The sequence below is a fragment of the Sinohyriopsis cumingii genome, chromosome 3 (genome assembly GCF_028554795.1).
Source record: "Sinohyriopsis cumingii isolate HCF-2022 chromosome 3, ASM2855479v2, whole genome shotgun sequence".
In the NCBI taxonomy this organism is placed as follows: Eukaryota; Metazoa; Mollusca; class Bivalvia; order Unionida; family Unionidae; genus Sinohyriopsis; species Sinohyriopsis cumingii.
In genome coordinates, this window is record NC_142963.1 from 145,466,004 (window position 1) to 145,483,925 (window position 17,922).

Genomic DNA, 17,922 nt, shown 5'->3' on the forward strand with positions numbered 1-17,922 from the left:
TGTATCATGTATTGGTGGTTCGACCACTCCTATCCTGATTAAAAATACCCTCATTCTTTTTTTATCAGGTACTATAATCATCATCTGAAGATGTGCGTATAAAAAACATTGGTTTTGCAGTTTTGTTAGAGTTATTGCCCTTTTTGACTTGGAGCCTGGTGCAGTGTATGACAGAATGTTCTGAATGCAGATAGTCTGTTCTAAGTTGAACTTGTTACATTTTTACATGGAGCTGGATATAGTGAATGACAGAATATTGTAAACTAAACTAGTCTCAGTTTTCAATGGATCACAATGGAACTTTGTACATTTCATATTTGTCATCAGAAAATGCTATTTCATCAAACCACTATGTTTGTACAATTTTTATATGCTTGTCACAATATGGAACAGATCATGTTATGATGTTATCCATCCATCCATTTGTCTGCTACCAATTTGGTTTGTATATTGTAACCTGAGTTGTCCATCATCTACAGTTACTAAACTTTGTGGATGGCATGTACTTGGGGTATGAAAAAAAGCCAGTTAAAACTTTTGAGGTAAAAAGGTCAAAGGTCATGGTCACATCGCTTTCACAGAAGAACATTATATCTCACCCATAGACCAACTTTATAAATAGCTTGCACTTTGCATGAAGCCTATTGATTTGGGGATCAAAAGTTTAAAGGTCACTGTGACTGAAAGATAAAATAATTGTTTCTTCACAAACATTTTGGGTATTGATGATGTACCTTTACCAGAATTTGTGGAACACTTACATGATTGGTAAGAAAGAAGCCTAATGATTTATAGATAGCCATTTTTATCAAGAAATAATCCTGGAGGTAGTTGTTGGAATGCACATTTCATGGATTTGGTGATTTGCATTTTGCCGATTGAGTGCGTCATATATGTTGCAACAGAAATGTCAGCAATGATCTGATTGTGACTTTGTCTTCTTCCAGTGCCATATTGTGCCTTGTCTCCTTCCAGTGCCATATTGTGCCTTGCAAGCAAATGTGGTTCTGAATACAGTTCTTGGTGATGGCAAATTACATACAAGGTTTCTTGATTGACATGACAAAAAGGACTGAAGATGTTCTGATTGAAGTATTTTGTTCATCTCTGACTCTCTTGTCAGATTAATATCTCTTGAACTAATTGTGTCATGAAATGAGTTTATGTCACATATAAAATTCAGATTTATCAGATTGGTACTTTTTATGTTATTACACCCATTTTTAGTGTTATTACACTGATTTGTTAGTGTTATGATATCTGTTATTTTTAGTGTTGTGATACCATTTTTAGTATTATTACACCTGTTTTTAGTGTTATTACACCTATTTTTAGTGTTATTATACCCATTTGTACTATTGTTAGTACACCCATGTTTAGTGCCATTACACACATTTTTAGTGTTATTATGTCCATGTGTTTAAAATTGTATTTAGGCTTCATATCTTGCTGGAAGTATTCCATAAGCACTATTGCTTACTTACAGATTTAGTTTTACCTGTTGCAGACCGGCTTATGTATAGATTTAGTTTTACTTGTTGCAGACCTACTTATGTTTAGATCTAGTTGTACCTGTATCAGATCTGCTTACGTATAGATCTAGTTGTACCTGTTGCAGACCTGCTTACATATAGATCTAGTTGTACCTGTTGCAGACCTGTTTACATACAGATCTAGTTGTACCTGTTGCAGACCTGTTTACATACAGATCTAGTGGTACCTGTTGCTGACCTACTTACATATAGATCTAGTTGTACCTGTTGCAGACCTGTTTACATACAGATCTAGTTGTACCTGTTGCAGACCTGTTTACATACAGATCTAGTGGTACCTGTTGCTGACCTACTTACATATAGATCTAGTTGTACCTGTTGCTGACCTACTTTGAGAATATGTAGAATAAGTTGCTAAGTTTCAGATCTGCAGCTAAAAACGTTGAAGGATAAAATTGTAAAATTCTGTTCATAATTTGTTTTAGTGATTCAGAAGAAGGGTCTAATGCTTTTCCAACTGTTTTCCAAACAAGAACTTCTTGACATGGATACCCTGTATGATGACATTGCCAGTGTTGTCTCCTGTGCCATGAAGCACTTCCCAGAAAACGTGAGCATTCAAAATGAGGTATGTACATATTAGTACCTTAAGAGGTTTATGATGTACCTGGGCATTAAAAAGATGATGATAATGTTGCAGTTATTAACAGTTTTAGTTAGTAAATTTGACATGCCACCATCCCCTCTAGTTTAGTAAGATCTACACCCCACTATCTGAAGAGGTTTACATTATTATTCTTAATGATGTACACATTAGTCTCTAAAGAGGTTTCCCATGCACCTGAACATTCAGAATGAGGTACATACATAATAGTTTCGTAAGAGATTTACCAAGTACCGAGTGTTCAGAATTAGGTACATATATGATAGTCTCACAAAATGTTTCCCATGTACTTGAGCATTAAGAATGTGGTACATACACAGTGGTGTCAGAAGAGGTTTCCCAAGTACCTTGCATTTAGAATGAGGTACATACACAATGGTGTCAGAAGAGGTTTTCCAAGTACCTGACATTTAGAATGAGGTACATACACAGTGGTGTCAGAAGAGGTTTTCCAAGTACCTGGCATTTAGAATGAGGTACATACACAGTGGTGTCAGAAGAGGTTTTCCAAGTACCTGGCATTTAGAATGAGGTACTTACACAGTGGTGTCAGAAGAGGTTTCCCAAGTACCTGGCATTTAGAATGAGGTACTTACACAGTGGTGTCAGAAGAGGTTTCCCAAGTACCTTGCATTTAGAATGAGGTACATACACAGTGGTCTCTGAAGACGTTTACCAAGTACCTAGGCATTCAGAATACGGTACATACACATTAGTCTCAGAAGATGTTTACAATGTACCTGGGCATTAAAAACATTTATGATAATGTTGCAATTATGAATAGTTTTAGTCAATAAGATATACATGCCCTTCTAGTCTAGTAAGATCTACACACCACTGCCCCTTTAATCTACTCAGATTTACATCCCCCTTTAGTCTAGTAAGATGTGCACCCCCTTTATTCTAGTAAGATCTACATCCCCCTTTAGTGTAGTAAGATTTAGATCCCCCCTTTAGTCTAGTAAGATGTGTACCCCTTCATTCTAGTAAGATCTTCAGCCCCCCTTTAGTCTAGTAAGATCTACGTCCCCACTTTAGTAAGATTTAGATCCCCCCTTTAGTAAGATCTCCCATACCAAAACTGCCTACCCTACTGCACATGAGATTCTCACGTGAGATCTAACTCAGGTTAGTCTCATGTGCAATTTAACATGCAAATTAGGTAGAACTCACGTGAGCAAATAGATTCTAATAAGAAAATCACATGTGAGCAAGTCTGCTCATGTGAAAATGGCATGCTTATGAGCAAGATCTGCTCACGTGAGCAAGATTTTGCTCACGTGAGCGACATGAGCAAGATTTTGCTCACATGAGCAGCATCTGGCTCACAGGAGCAAAAACAACAAAAAACAACTATAGTATTTAGTGTTTATTGAATACATACATCTTTTACAAGAATTAAACAGAGTATGATCAATATTCAAACCTAGTAGTCATAAGCATATTATTTGAGTTCAATTAATGATCTTTTAATAAGTAAGACAACTAGTGTAAATATGTATGTATGTATGTACCTGTTATATTAAATACATCACATTTATTCTACAAACTTTAAGGTCATAATGTTGTTGCTGTTGTAGGGTTTAATGCCATTTTTGAGCTCATGATAGGCTACACATGGCGGCCAGTATTAATTATGGAGGAAGAACCCGGGAATCCCTGGAAAGAACCACCGACCCACGAGAGGCTACTGGCAAGCTTTCTCACATAATACCCACATTAGCCGAGTCTGAGACTCAAACCCACGCAGACAGAGGTGAGATAGCAGTGATCCGTAATGGAGCATGCTTTAGAACACTCGGTGACTCGGAGCCCCAAGGTCATAATGAAAGATACTGCTGGAAATTTGCTTCACATGAAGACCATTCTTCACTGTTCCAGAAAATTCAAAGCAAACAAAATGTGTAATTGACATTCCTGCTTCTGAATTTCATCATTTGCCAGTCTGCAACAATATTTTCTCTTTGAATCAATGCACTTCCTGCTGACCACTGAATTTAAGTTACCAGGCTCAGTTTTGAACTGTTGAAAAATGAAACCTGAAATGGAAATGAAAAAGTTGGTTCAGTTTTTTCTGATCACAGCATTCGAGACATTCTGTAAGATGGATTTTTGAAGATTCGTTTGACAAGGTAAAGGCAAAATACATAATTGTAGTTTGGATTATCCCACTGATAATAACCTGGTTAATAAAACGAACAATTGGGTATCCACTAAAAAAAATGTGTTCCAAGCTCAGATTGAGACAGACTAATGATTACAATTCGAGGCTTGTGCCGTGTACACATTTATTCATCACAGGGACTCATATGGTTGCTTACAATTTACTTGTCATATGTGTTCTGCATAATAATACAATCCTTTCTTGAGTGACCTATTTAAGAATCAACGCTGATAATTCAAGCTTGACCGTCCTAAGTTCATGCCTGTCCATGGTTCATGTGCCAATTTTCTCATGACTTAAAACACTCTTGTTTTCAGATCCTGGTGACATTATCTGGGTCAAATAAAATTAAACACAATATGAATGTCTGGTTTAACTTGGCTACTGTAACATGCACTTCTTATACCATGTTAGGACAAAAAAAAGTTTGCTTCTTAATAATAGTTTGGAAAAAAATTGAATAAAAATTAACGTATTGGTTAACTTCTGCATGAATGTTACATCAAACAGTTCCAAGAAAACAGACAGGTTCTTGAATGTGAAACCATTTGCCCTAGATTCATTCTATTATGATACTACACACATAGCAGTCCAGCTTAAATTGAAAATAAATGGTGCCAGATACCACTTTTTTTTAAACTAAGAAAAAACAACAACAACAAAATAACCCAGGATGTATCAATGCGACTGATGGATGTTATGTGACTGAAAAATGTTAGAGAAAAGGGATTCTGGTAAACTTAAAAACATGTTGCACTGGACCATCGCTATGGGATGAACCATGGCAGGTTGAGGATAATACAATAATCATCATTTATGGACATTACAATGATTCGTGAAAGTTACTGTAGACATGTACACTAGTCGAAGTGACTGTTATGCACAAATAATTTATCAATTTCTTTTGTGTCTATTCTCAGCCTTACTACTATTCCACATGAATTCAGCTGATTTGTGACAAAAATTGTAACTGCATATACATTTTTCATACAGTTTTCTGTAATAATGGCATGTAATTTATACTCTTGTTGTGCTCAGGTTATGCTTTTTGCCACTTATATTAGTAATAATTACGCTTACAGCTCTTTTTGGGGTTGGAACATGTGAACCTACAACAAAGCAGTTCAGCTTCACATTTAATATAATTTCCTTTTGATCATATATTCTGGTAACCAATCGTTAGGAATGATGGGTACACATTAGAAATTTCCCAAAAATTGACATCTCTACTTCTGGAACAGTCCTCAGGGAGATTTCTCCAAAACTTTTAGGATACATTTTTCTAAAATATGTATATTTGCAATATATAAAGAAATTCAAAATCTGGTTTCCAATTTTTATATTTAAAAAAAAAAAAAGTACTGTGGGTAAAATTTTTGAGTCAGAAATGCATATGTATCATGTGTATTACATCAAAAAATTTAAGCCTCTTATACATACCCTTTACTGGAGTCGGAATTTCCTCTATTATGGTAATGGGGTTTTGTCTGACTTCTTCCTGTTGCTGTCAATGTTTTGCACTTCTTTCAAATAATTGCTTACTTTGTTGTGTTGATTAAATTTCGTGACCTTCATGGAGTTTAATCTGTAAAAAGATCAAAATTAGTATAATTGATCATTTTTTTTTTATTATCTATGCAGATCAGAAAGAATGCACTGAAATGGGAAAAAGATTTGGTTGGCAAAAGAGTCCTAGTGTATTTATAAGCATTAAGAAAAGCTGTAATCCTTATCCAATTAAATCTCTATTTTAAATTTACCAATCAAAAGACTTGACAGACAGGGCAAATGTTTTTTAGGAATAAAATCATGAATTAAGCTACTGCATTTAGTTCTCAATCGTGTATGCTGATCTTGCTCCACCCAATCAGCAATATAATAATTATTGGGGGTGGGGGTGGGAGCCAGACATGGTTGCACAGCTGAATTGTGGAAGACATAAATATTCTATGATAGTGTGGTATAGATATCATTTTTAGAAACAGGAGGTTGAATTATTATCTTTAAGTAAAATCTGAAACAAACCCTTGGCTCAATTTTAAACGATAATGCGAATTTATGCTTATACTTATAATGTCGATGATTCAGGCTATAATCCACTTTGATCATTCTATATGCAAAAAATGTAAAAAGAAATGAGTAAAAGTAACTTACCTCTTTCTTGGCAAAGAACCAGTCTTTCATAATCCTTGAATCTTCCCTAACAGCACTTCGAAGTCTTATGTTTCGTACTGGACATAAACATCAGTACCGACGTGGACATCACTATAAATTGGTATTGGTTTCTATTTGTTAATAATGTCCACACTCTTGCTGTCAGAAATTTGTAAGAGCAAACATGTTGCAGGAGAATATTAAATAACTTTCTTCCTAAACAGTGTGGTCCTTGCTAAGAGAACATGGCCCGCGCGTAAATTTCTGTCTGTTCGGTTTAAAAGTGCTATTCTACATGTACACTGTAGGTCAGCATGCAGCATCTGTTGAGTTCATTAGAGGTGCCCTAAAGGGTGAATTATTAGTAAACATTTTGTTGTACGCATAGGGGCTTGTATCATTGATTACAATATAAATGTCAGTCATATATGTGGTATAAAAATAATACTTTTATTATTTTATACTACTGTACGAATGACATTTAAATTGTTAGCAACGATACGAGCCCTTGTGGTTTTACACTCCTTTGTACATATTTAATCGGGTATTTCTTAATGTTATATTTTATATATCAAATAAATGATATTTTATTATCTGATGCTTCATAAAAACTGAGCTATATGTGAATTCATATAATTAATAAGTTAATTAATATAGATGTCATTAATTCTGAGGTTTTTACAGTAGCTTGTGCTGAGCCATGCCCCAAAGGACACTCTAATGGTTCTAACAAGCCGATTCTTCCACTGTGTACTCTGATAACCTGGGTCACAGAAAAGTTAACGGAAACGTCAGTGATTTGTTTTGTGATTATTTCAATAGGAAACTTCTTTTATAAACCTTGAAATGACACGATCAGAACATTTAAAAGGCTGCAAATAAGCAAGATTTTCCATTGCCAAGAATATACACGTGCAAACCATTACGAAACAGCTACACAACCAAACACGATTGGTGTAGGCAGTTTCTTATGGATTTATCAAATTTTATGTACAGTACATATCGTTCAATGGCAATGATAATTTAGTGTTAGCATTAGAGAATCCACTGACAGCTAATAGACAAGCTGGATTCGCATTTCCATGCAATAATGTCACTGAAAAAAAGAAGAATAATGGAGCACATTGTTGCCAGTAATAAGGGGCCGGCCATTTAGCACGTATGCATGGAAGGGGAGGGGGGAAACCCAAATGTTTATGCTTGCTTATGTTTTTTTAAAATATTTTTTAACTGATAATGTACATATGCACAGGAAACAGGGTGGGGGTTAAATCTCGATAATAATTTGTCTAATACGTAACCTGTTCAGTCGGCGTTTGAATTTTAGCAGACACTAGACAAACTGTTTAATGTTACACAGCTTATTTCTTTGATGCCAGACATTCAACGTTGGTGGACAATGTTTTATTAAACATGTTAATATTATTAACCCTTTATGGTTTCTGCGTGGATTAAATATAGGCTGTTCAATAGAATTAGGGGAGGGGGCGTCAAGCATACATACGCAGATGGGGGGGGTGTAAAAAGTATGCATGCGTGTGGGGGGTGGGTCAAGCTTTGCCAGATTTGTGCATACGTACTAAATGGATGACCCCTAAGCCGAATTACACAATTCAGTAAATATAAGATTGTATTGACTTTTGTGCGAACGTTAGGCATGGAAGAAAACGACGTAGTTTATGTAATTCTCCAAATATTCTGGAAAATGACATGAGAGTTTATTAGGCCAAAAGGACTTGAATCAGTGTTTATTTTTTTTTTCAGATATGTGGCTATGTATTTGTTTTACAATTTTATAGTGGGGTTTGAGAAGTTTGTGAATAAAGGGGTTGCATCATATGTTTATGGTACATAGCATTCATTTTAGGGCAAAAGTTTTATTTCCTTTTTATATTTGTAAACTGCGTATTTTGGGGAGAGAAACATTTCACCTTTTTACAGATTACTTTATTAAACATCAACCACGATCAGTATGCAAGTTATTAACTCTATTCTTTGACAGCTGTTCAAGTTTAATGGGTAGTCTGGTTATACGATACCTTAATGCTGAATTGTTTCGTTTTATGAACAGTGAAATGAACCTTAATATGTTGAAATACAAGGAGACTGTTGGGTCAAGGTAAGACTAAAACTCACTGTGAGAAAATTAATGGACAGATGTTTTAAAATTTAAAAAAAAAACAACAAAGCAACAGCAAGTGCAAAATAGAAATAATGTCTATTTGACAATAATGGAGATGCTTGACATTCAACATTTACACAAAATATTTAAGTCCAAATTGCTCATGTGATAACTCACATGAGAAAATTCAACTTTAAATAAATTTGAAATAAGTATTTATTCAGAATCAAGTCCATGTTTCCCACGTGATAACTCATGTGAAAAATTAGAACTCTGCCTTATTTTCAAACATGGTTGTATGTAATGGAAAAGAATGTTTTCTAAGTTCTACTTTCTCATGTGAAAAGTTAGATTCTCACGTGAGCAACATCTGCTCACGTGAGAATCAGGTTAGTTTTTCCTTGGCTCACAAGATCTAACAAACTGCACACATGAGCCTGCAAAATCTACACAATTTGCATACATTTCTAACAAGGTTCTCATGTGCAGCTTATGAGCAGCTCATGTGAATTGGTGAGATTTTTCTATACAGGCTACACCCACCTTTAGTCTAGTCAGATCTACACCCACCTTTAGTCTAGTAAGATGTGCACCCCCTTTAGTCTTGTGAGATCTACATCCCCCCTTTATTCTCGTGAGATCTACATTCCCCCTTTTGTCTAGTCAGATCTACACCCACCTTTAGTCAAGTAAGGTGTGTACCCCTTTAGTCTAGTGAGATCAACAGCCCCCCCTTTAGTCTAGTAAGATCTAAACCCACCTTTAGTCTAGTCAGATCTACATTCCCCCTTTAGTCTAGTGAGATCAACATTCCCCCTTTAGTCTAGTGAGATCTACATCCTCCTTTAGTCTGGTCAGATCTAAACCCACCTTTAGTCTAGTAAGATGTGCACCCCCTTTATTCTAGTGAGACCTACATTCCCCCTTTAGTCGAGTGAGATCTACATTCCACCTTTAGTCTAGTGAGTCTACACTCCCCTTTAGTCTAGTAAGATGTGCACCCCCTTTATTCTAGTGAGATCTACATTCCCCCTTTAGTCTAGTCAGATCTACACCCAGGTCCTTTAGTATAGCAAGATGTGCACCCCCTTTATTCTAGTGAGATCAACATCCTCCCCCCTTTATTCTAGTGAGATCAACAGCCCCCCTTTATTCTAGTGAGATTAACAGCTCCCCCTTTAGTCTAGTCAGATCTACACTCCCCTTTAGTCAAGTGTGATCTACATCCCCCCTTTAGTCAGATCTACACTCCCCTTTAGTCATGTGAGATCTACATCCCCCCCTTTAGTCTAGTGAGATCTACATCCCTCCTTTAGTCTAGTGAGATCTACATCCCCCCCTTTAGTTTGGTCAGATCTAAACCCACCTTTAGTATTGTATGATCCAATGTATTTTGAAGATTATTTTTCTCTCATTCATATAATCATAAAAAGGTGGGAATAAAATGATGGGGATTGTCTATATGGATCAAGTTACTATAAAAGGACAGGGATTATCTATATGGATCTAGTTATAATAGAAGGACGGGGATTGTCTATATGGATCTAGTTATAATAGAAGAACGGGGATTGTCTATATGGATCTAGTTACAATAGAAGGATGGGGATTGTCTATATGGATCTAGTTACTATAGAAGGATGGGGATTGCCTATATGGATCTAGTTACCATAGAAGGATGGGGATTGTCTATATGGATCTAGTTACTATGGAAAGACGGGGATTGTCTATATGGATCTAGTTACTATAGAAGAATGGGGATTGTTTATATGGATCTAGTTACTATAGAAGGACAGGGATTGTCTATATGGATCTAGTTACTATAGAAGGACAGGGATTGTCTATATGGATCTAGTTACTATAGAAGGACAGGGATTGTCTATATGGATCTAGTTACTATAGCAGGACGGGGATTGTCTATATGGATCTAGTTACTATAGAAGGACAGGGATTGTCTATATGGATCTAGTTACTATAGCAGGACAGGGATTGTCTATATGGATCTAGTTACTATAGAAGGACAGGGATTGTCTATATGGATCTAGTTACTATAGAAGGACAGGGATTGTCTATATGGATCTAGTTACTATAGAAGGACAGGGATTGTCTATATGGATCTAGTTACTATAGAAGGACGGGGATTGTCTATATGGATCTAGTTACTATAGAAGGACGGGGATTGTCTATATGGATCTAGTTACTATAGAAGGACAGGGATTGTCTATATGGATCTAGTTACTATAGAAGGACAGGGATTGTCTATATGGATCTAGTTACTATAGAAGGACAGGGATTGTCTATATGGATCTAGTTATTATAGAAGCCAATTATCTTTCTGGAAGGTTTAGACCTTTGACATAAAGCCTTAGAGTTTTTGTGTACAATAAATAATTTTATTGTAAAACAAAATTCCTGTTTATGATCTAGAAAATTGTGTTTTCTAAATATGTGAAAATGTTTGAAACATTGCAGGTATTCATTATGTTATCTGTAGTGTCACAGAGACACCATTTGGGATTAGCATTTCTCACCCATGTGACAGAAATCAAGCTGTTTTGCTAACCTTACTTTTCTTATCTCAGTGTAGTCATCTCAGACCAGTCATCTCAGTCAAGGTGTCCACACACTCAGAACTACTTTTAAAAAAAGAAACCCTTTTTGTCTTCTGCTCTGCCTGATGTACTTGTACTAAAATCAAACGATAACAACAGCAACAGCAACAAATCTATAACAAAAACATAGTAACTTAAGGTAAATCCATCTTTGAGAACACACGATAAAAAACATTTCGAGAGAGACAAAGACACAAATGCATATGATGTCAAAAGTTTTGGTATTATGCTAGTTCGTTCCACACAGCATGGTCAATTTTATCTATATGCAGGCCTAGCTCAGTACATTTTTCAGGTCAGCGTCATTAAATGTAGCTAAAGCTACCTGACTAGTTTTAAATACTTTGTTTGAAACAAATTATATACTGTTAGCTACATTTAATGACGCTGACCTGACAAATGTCTGTGCTACAGATAGGATAAAATTCTCAAAGCTGTGTGGAATGAACTATAACAGAAAACACTGATCCATACACATAGACTATATACCTATACACTTCATAGCCTCCCAACTCTATTTACAACTACGGAAAACTTAGTAACAACCATAAAAGTGTTATATAAAACATGCTTTATTCAAATTTTTTTAAGCATCACCATTGTGCCCCGGTTGAATCAAAAATATACCTACACTATTTAATGACAAATAATGCACTTACCAGCCAGAAGGAATCATTTATCCATCAACACATTAATCCATAAGCGAATTTCAATGTAGCACTTACCATATTTCCAGGACAGAAAAATAAACGTTCAAAGGATCCGTGAACTTGAAAGTTTAGCACATGGTTATCCGCTAGAGTCCGTTTTTGGAGGGTCTGTGATACACGGGTAATTTTACAATCAATATTAAGGACAACACAAGTATGTCACACACAGTTTCACCTCCTCCAAAGAAAAGAATAGTTATATACGATAATGACACAGATCTTTAATTACCCATGAATAATCTAAAGAAAGATGTTACTCTTTGTTACAGCTTGTACTAAGTATAACTACAGTAGAGCTGAGTAGCCACTATCGTTTTATTATTTGCAATATGACTTTTCAAAATTGAAACTGATGAAAATAAAAGTTTCTTGTAATAAATATTAATTATTTATTGTCAATTTCATATAACATCCGTATATTAAATGTGATAATACCTCATTATTATGAGATGTTTTATGTTTTTAATTTTTTTTTGCTCACGCATATAAACTGTACTTAAGATGCAGCGGTCACACCACAGCCCTCATTAACATATTTATATTCATACTCCACATGTAAACATTGAATGTGAACACTAGTGAAGAATTCTTTTTACTTTAAAGGAAAATATTGAGTGAGAAAAAAATCAACATTGGGATTTGGACCGAGACAAGGAAATCCCAGTCGCGGGTTTATATTATATGTCTCCCCACTTGGGCAAGCCTCATGGGGAGACAAATAATATAAACCCTTGACTGGGATTTCCTTGCCTCGATCCAAACCCCAACATAGATTCTATATATCCCATTCCACACCTAGATTATTGTTGTCTATCTGGGGTAATAGTGGTACAGTTGTTGTTGTTGTTGTTGCTTAGGGTTTAACGCCATTTTACAGCACAAGATAGGCTATACATGGCGGCCAGTTTAACTGGCAGAGGAAGAACCCTTGAAAACCCAGGGAAGAACCACTGACCCACAAGAAGCTACCGGCAGGCTTTCCCACGTACCAACGTTAGCCGAGCCTTGGACTCGAACCCACGCAGACAGGGGTGAGATGGCAGTGATCCGTAACGGAGAGCGCTTTAGACCACTTGGCCACTCGGGGCCCCAATAGTGGTACAGAAAATCAGGAAAGACTAATGAAATTTGCAAAAAGAGCAGCTAGAGTTATTCTTGATGCTGATTTAGGTACACCATCAACAAATCTTTTTAAAACCCTAAAGTGGTTTCCATTTCAGCCAGTTATTCTTGATGCTGGTTTAGATACACCATCAACAAACCTTTTTAAAACCCTAAAGTGGCTTCCATTTCTTCCAGTTATTCTTGATGCTGATTTAGATACACCATCAACAAACCTTTTTAAAACCCTAAAGTGGCTTCCATTTCAGCAGATAACTCCGTTTCAAAAGGGTTTACTAGTGTATAAATCCTTATATGGTTCAACTCCTGATTATCTTAAATGTAACTTGAAATTTGTTAAAAATGTATGAACTAAGAGCAATCTCAAACTTAAAATAATTTATATTTTCCTTAGCCAAATTCAGAGTTTTGCTTTTTTGGAGCCAAACTATGGAATTGAATACCACCTTATATTAAGTCAACCGAGACATGCCGAGCTTCTTAAGTCAACATCTATGGAAATAATCATTGTATGGTTTGTTTAATTCAGTACTACTACTTTTCAAGACAATCTTATGTACTCACCTATAATGTTTTACACTTGTTTGCTACAACTGATTGTGGGGCCCCGAGTGGCCGAGTTTTCTGAAGTGCTCTCCGTTATGGATCACTGCCATCTCACCTCTGTCTGCGTGGGTTCGAGTCTCGGATTCGGCCAATGTGGATATGTGAGAAAGATTGCCAGTAGCTTCTCATGGGTTGATGGTTCTTTCTGAGGTTTTGCCAGGTTCTTCCTCCACCATTAATACTGGCCGCCATGTATAGCCTATCTTGTGCTGAAAAATGACGTTAAACCCCATTACAACAACAACAACAACAACAACTGATTGTATGAATGCTGTATGTATGTATGTACTCATCGTTAAATCCTTGACGTACATATTTTATTGTATCAGTTAACATCAGTTGTCTAGTTTATAATAACTTTTGTTGTTGAGAGACACCTTGTATTGTAAAAATTGTGCATTATATGTGTATTTGTACAATGGAGAAGGCCTCATGTAAGATTGGTCAGTTGACGAAATGAGCTTCTTTAAATGAAGTCATTATTATTATTATTATTATTATATGGCTTTCTCACGTGGATAAACCATATCATGCATTCAGAAATGAGAGGAAAAGTATTCAGTTAAACAATTCTGAATCTTTTTTTTGTATTCTACTAGTCTTACAGAGCTCAATTTTACCATTGTTACAGGCCTGTGTGGCTATTCAGCTGTTAGCTGAAACTGGGAAAAAGATGAGTGAGAAATTTATACAGGAGGGATGTCATCATCACCTGTTCGATATACTGGAGTTGAGTGAAGATTTTTCAGGTAACTTATCTTTTTCATACTGATTTTCTAGTGCTATCTTGAAGTCTGACCCTAGTGAAAATATGACTGAAATTTCACTAATATTGTGACTAAAACTCATTTCATGAAATTGCACTAAAGGTTTAGCCAAAATATTAGTGAAATTTCACTGAAATATCACTGAAATTTTGGTAGATTTCACTAAAATTTTGACCAACACTTTGACATTTTGGCAAGGTTTCACTAAAATATCACTTAAATTTTGGTGACATTTCCCTAAAATATTTACCAAAATATACACTGAAATTTTGTTGAATTACCAGTGAAATTTCACTGAAACAAAAATTTTGGGCCAAATTGTGCTGCTCTAGTGCTGGTAATGGTTCAGATGTTTATGGCAAAAATGGCAAAATGCTAGTCCTGGCATTCGGTTTTCTTACAAATTGACCAATCACATTCAAGCCATTCTCATTTCCACACAGTTTTGAAACTGTTATTCAAAATTTTTGTGTCCATGTCCCACTGGAAGTTCAAAATGCCATACTTGGCAAGCATGCTCATTCTCATCAGTTTCCATTAAGTGAAGATGCTTTGGGCAAGTACAAACTTTTGACCAATCACAAAGCTCTTTACAGCAATCATCTGTTAAATAATATATGGAAGAATAGTATTATAAGGGTTATTTCGGTATATGACCAAACAGACCATTATTTGAAAACTGGGTTGGAGCTATAAAAAAAAGTCCATAATGAGGAAAATTAGATTCAGGTAAGGAGAAAAGTGAAATTTTATTAAAAAAGGACCTATAAAATTAGAGCTGTCAGAAATGGGAAATATAAATTTTGCTGAAATTGTTCAAAATGTACAAGAAGCAAACAATAAATTACATTAAAATGAAATAAAGTTACTATTTTATCAGTGAAGTACTGTATTCATTGATATTTTTTCAATGAAATCTCAATCACAAAATCTCATTGATTTTTTTCAAAATTTTGGCAAAATCAGTGAAATTTCAGCGAAATCTCAATCACAAAATCTCTTTGTTATTTTCAGCAATTTTCGCAAAATCTGAATGAAATTTCATTAAGATTTGGTGAAATACCATTATTTTTGTGAAATAGGGATATTTCAGTGAATTTCAGTGAAATTTCCCTGAGAATTCTCTGAAATATAGTCACATCTTCACTAGGGGAGGAGGCTGAGTGGTCTAAAGCGCTCTTCGTTACGGATCATTGCCATCTCACCTCTGTGTGGGTTCGAGTCTCAGATTTGGCCAATGTAGGTATGTGAGAAAGCTTGCCAGTAGCTTCTCATGGTGTGGTGGTTCTTTCCGGGGTTTTCCCGGGTACTTACTCCACCAATAATACTGGCCACCATGTATAGCCTATCGTGTGCTGAAAAATGGCGTTAAACCTCACAACACCAACACTAGGGGAGGACTTGCCCAAATGCCATAGATTTCTGTGTCCAGTAAAGCCAGAAAGCAAGAGAAAAAGTCTGATGTATTGTTATTGTCACAGAATTGTAACCGAGTGGGTTTTTGGACTAAATGAACAAGCCAAACACAATGTGGGAAAGATGGAAATTTATGAATGAATTAATAATGATAAATATATGATGTAAAAATACAATTGAAAATAAACAAAACAAATATTAAATAAAATGAAGTGCAGATCCAATAACCCTCATGGACTGCATATACCCCTTAAACAGTATTTTGTTCAACAAGATATTCACAAAATCTCGAACAAAATTATAAAGATTCAAAAATAATCTTACACAAGATTCAAAATGCTCTTGACACCACTAAGGTTCAAAATAATCTTGATACAACTTAAGATTCAAAATAATTTTTGATACACCTAAAGATTCAAAATAATCTTTGAAACAACTTAAGATTCAAAATAATCTTTGACACAACTTAAGATTCACAATAATCTTATCACGACTAAGATTCACAATAATCTTATCATGACTAAGATTCACAATAATCTTATCACGACTAAGATTCACAATAATCTTATCACGACTAAGATTCACGATAATGTCATCACAACAGACAGCGTTGTTCTGGAAGCTCCAGATGACTCCAAGAAACTTTAGACGGCTTCGTACAGCTTCGGACCGCTCTAGTCATATTCACAATAACATTTCATAGACATTCACGGCTACAAACATGGTCAGCTACCATAACAGTCAGCTACGAACACAGTCAGAAACATCTTCAAACACAGTCAGAAACAGCTATAATAAGACCAAATTGGACATAATAGTTTCTGTATAATCTCTAGATATATGATAATACTTTAAATCTGCGTTGTAATAAACACATTATTATGCGATAACACAATACAAACTGAATAAGCTTCACCTATCAAATAAAAAGAATGTAAATTTAACACTTACCCCTATGGCTGGAGAATAAAGGAGAGTATACACCTTGACTTGATCCAAAAACGACCAGTGTGGTTTTTAGAGATTCGTCTTACTTAAATCCATAGGAGAGTGAGTACAAGTCGGGATAGAATACCCGTGCATATCATGTTAGTCATGATACCTGACACAAGTAATCTTTGGCTAGGTACATGTTAATACAGTCGCTTACCAGGAAAAACACATTCACCCAATATAACGTTGTAAGCATGTACAACGAGAAATAGTCTAATTGTTTTTAAGACAAAACCAAGTTATTTCTTTGCCTAATTCTGTGACAGTTATTATAAATGGGCATTAATGTTCCTTTTGATGTGCTGAAATGCTCTTTTTAGATACCTACTTCATATTTATCCACCTACTTCAGCTTGTGCAAATCTTGCATGAATGCGATTGCATACAATTTTTAAAAAATTTAATTTCTTTTAGTGAATACTAAAAAATTATTTGTCTAAATAAAACAAAAATTGATTCAGAAATGGCTAAGGTGAATAGTATTAAAGTTAATTGAACTATGTCTTGAAAATTGAAGGCAGTGAAACATTTTGAGTTATTTGATTTCAACTTACATGACCACTATCGTGTAAGATGGGTGTTAGCTGTATGTGTATAAATTCTTGAACTGTAATTAAACCCTGAACTATATTGTCTCATGTCAGACTCATTCTACTGCCAGTTTCACATTTAAACGGAAAAAGTATAATTATTTTCAGACTTACAGGATCTTGCAGGCGAGTGCCTGTATGTACTCAGTCAGGAACAGAATTTGAAGTCAGTCATGCTGTTGTTTGCTTGCCAAAGAGGGAATATACCTGTAAGTATATTCAGGGCTTTATAAACTTAATAAAAGTCAGCTTCAGGTCAAGCTGACTGGAAAATTGAACTTACCCAAGGGAGATTAATAAGGTAAAATAAAATATGAGAGGTTTTAGAGATGCTGTCAGCAAGTGCACAAATCATGCAAAATTTGGAGGAATTCATTCACCTGGGAAGTTGTCATGTGTGAGAACTATGATGCAGATTAGTTCAAAGCCATGAATGTAAAAATATACAATTTGCAGTATACAATTTGTATTTAACTGTTATCACTTAAAATGCTTGACGCAAAGTATTGGTA

The 17,922-nt window shown here is 35.3% G+C and overlaps 1 protein-coding gene across 6 annotated transcripts in view; it reads left to right on the forward strand.

Annotated features, from left to right (window-relative positions):
* Positions 1-17,922, forward strand: part of LOC149804074 (leucine-rich repeat serine/threonine-protein kinase 2-like) — a 327,016-nt gene that overhangs the window by 87,834 nt on the left and 221,260 nt on the right. For all 6 annotated transcript variants that reach the window (XM_089953980.1, XM_089953981.1, XM_089953986.1 and 3 more), the window contains exons 17-19: positions 1,979-2,121; positions 14,276-14,393; positions 17,519-17,619. In XM_089953980.1, the coding sequence (XP_089810106.1) occupies positions 1,979-2,121; positions 14,276-14,393; positions 17,519-17,619 (362 nt within the window). The remainder of the gene's footprint in view (positions 1-1,978; positions 2,122-14,275; positions 14,394-17,518; positions 17,620-17,922) is intronic.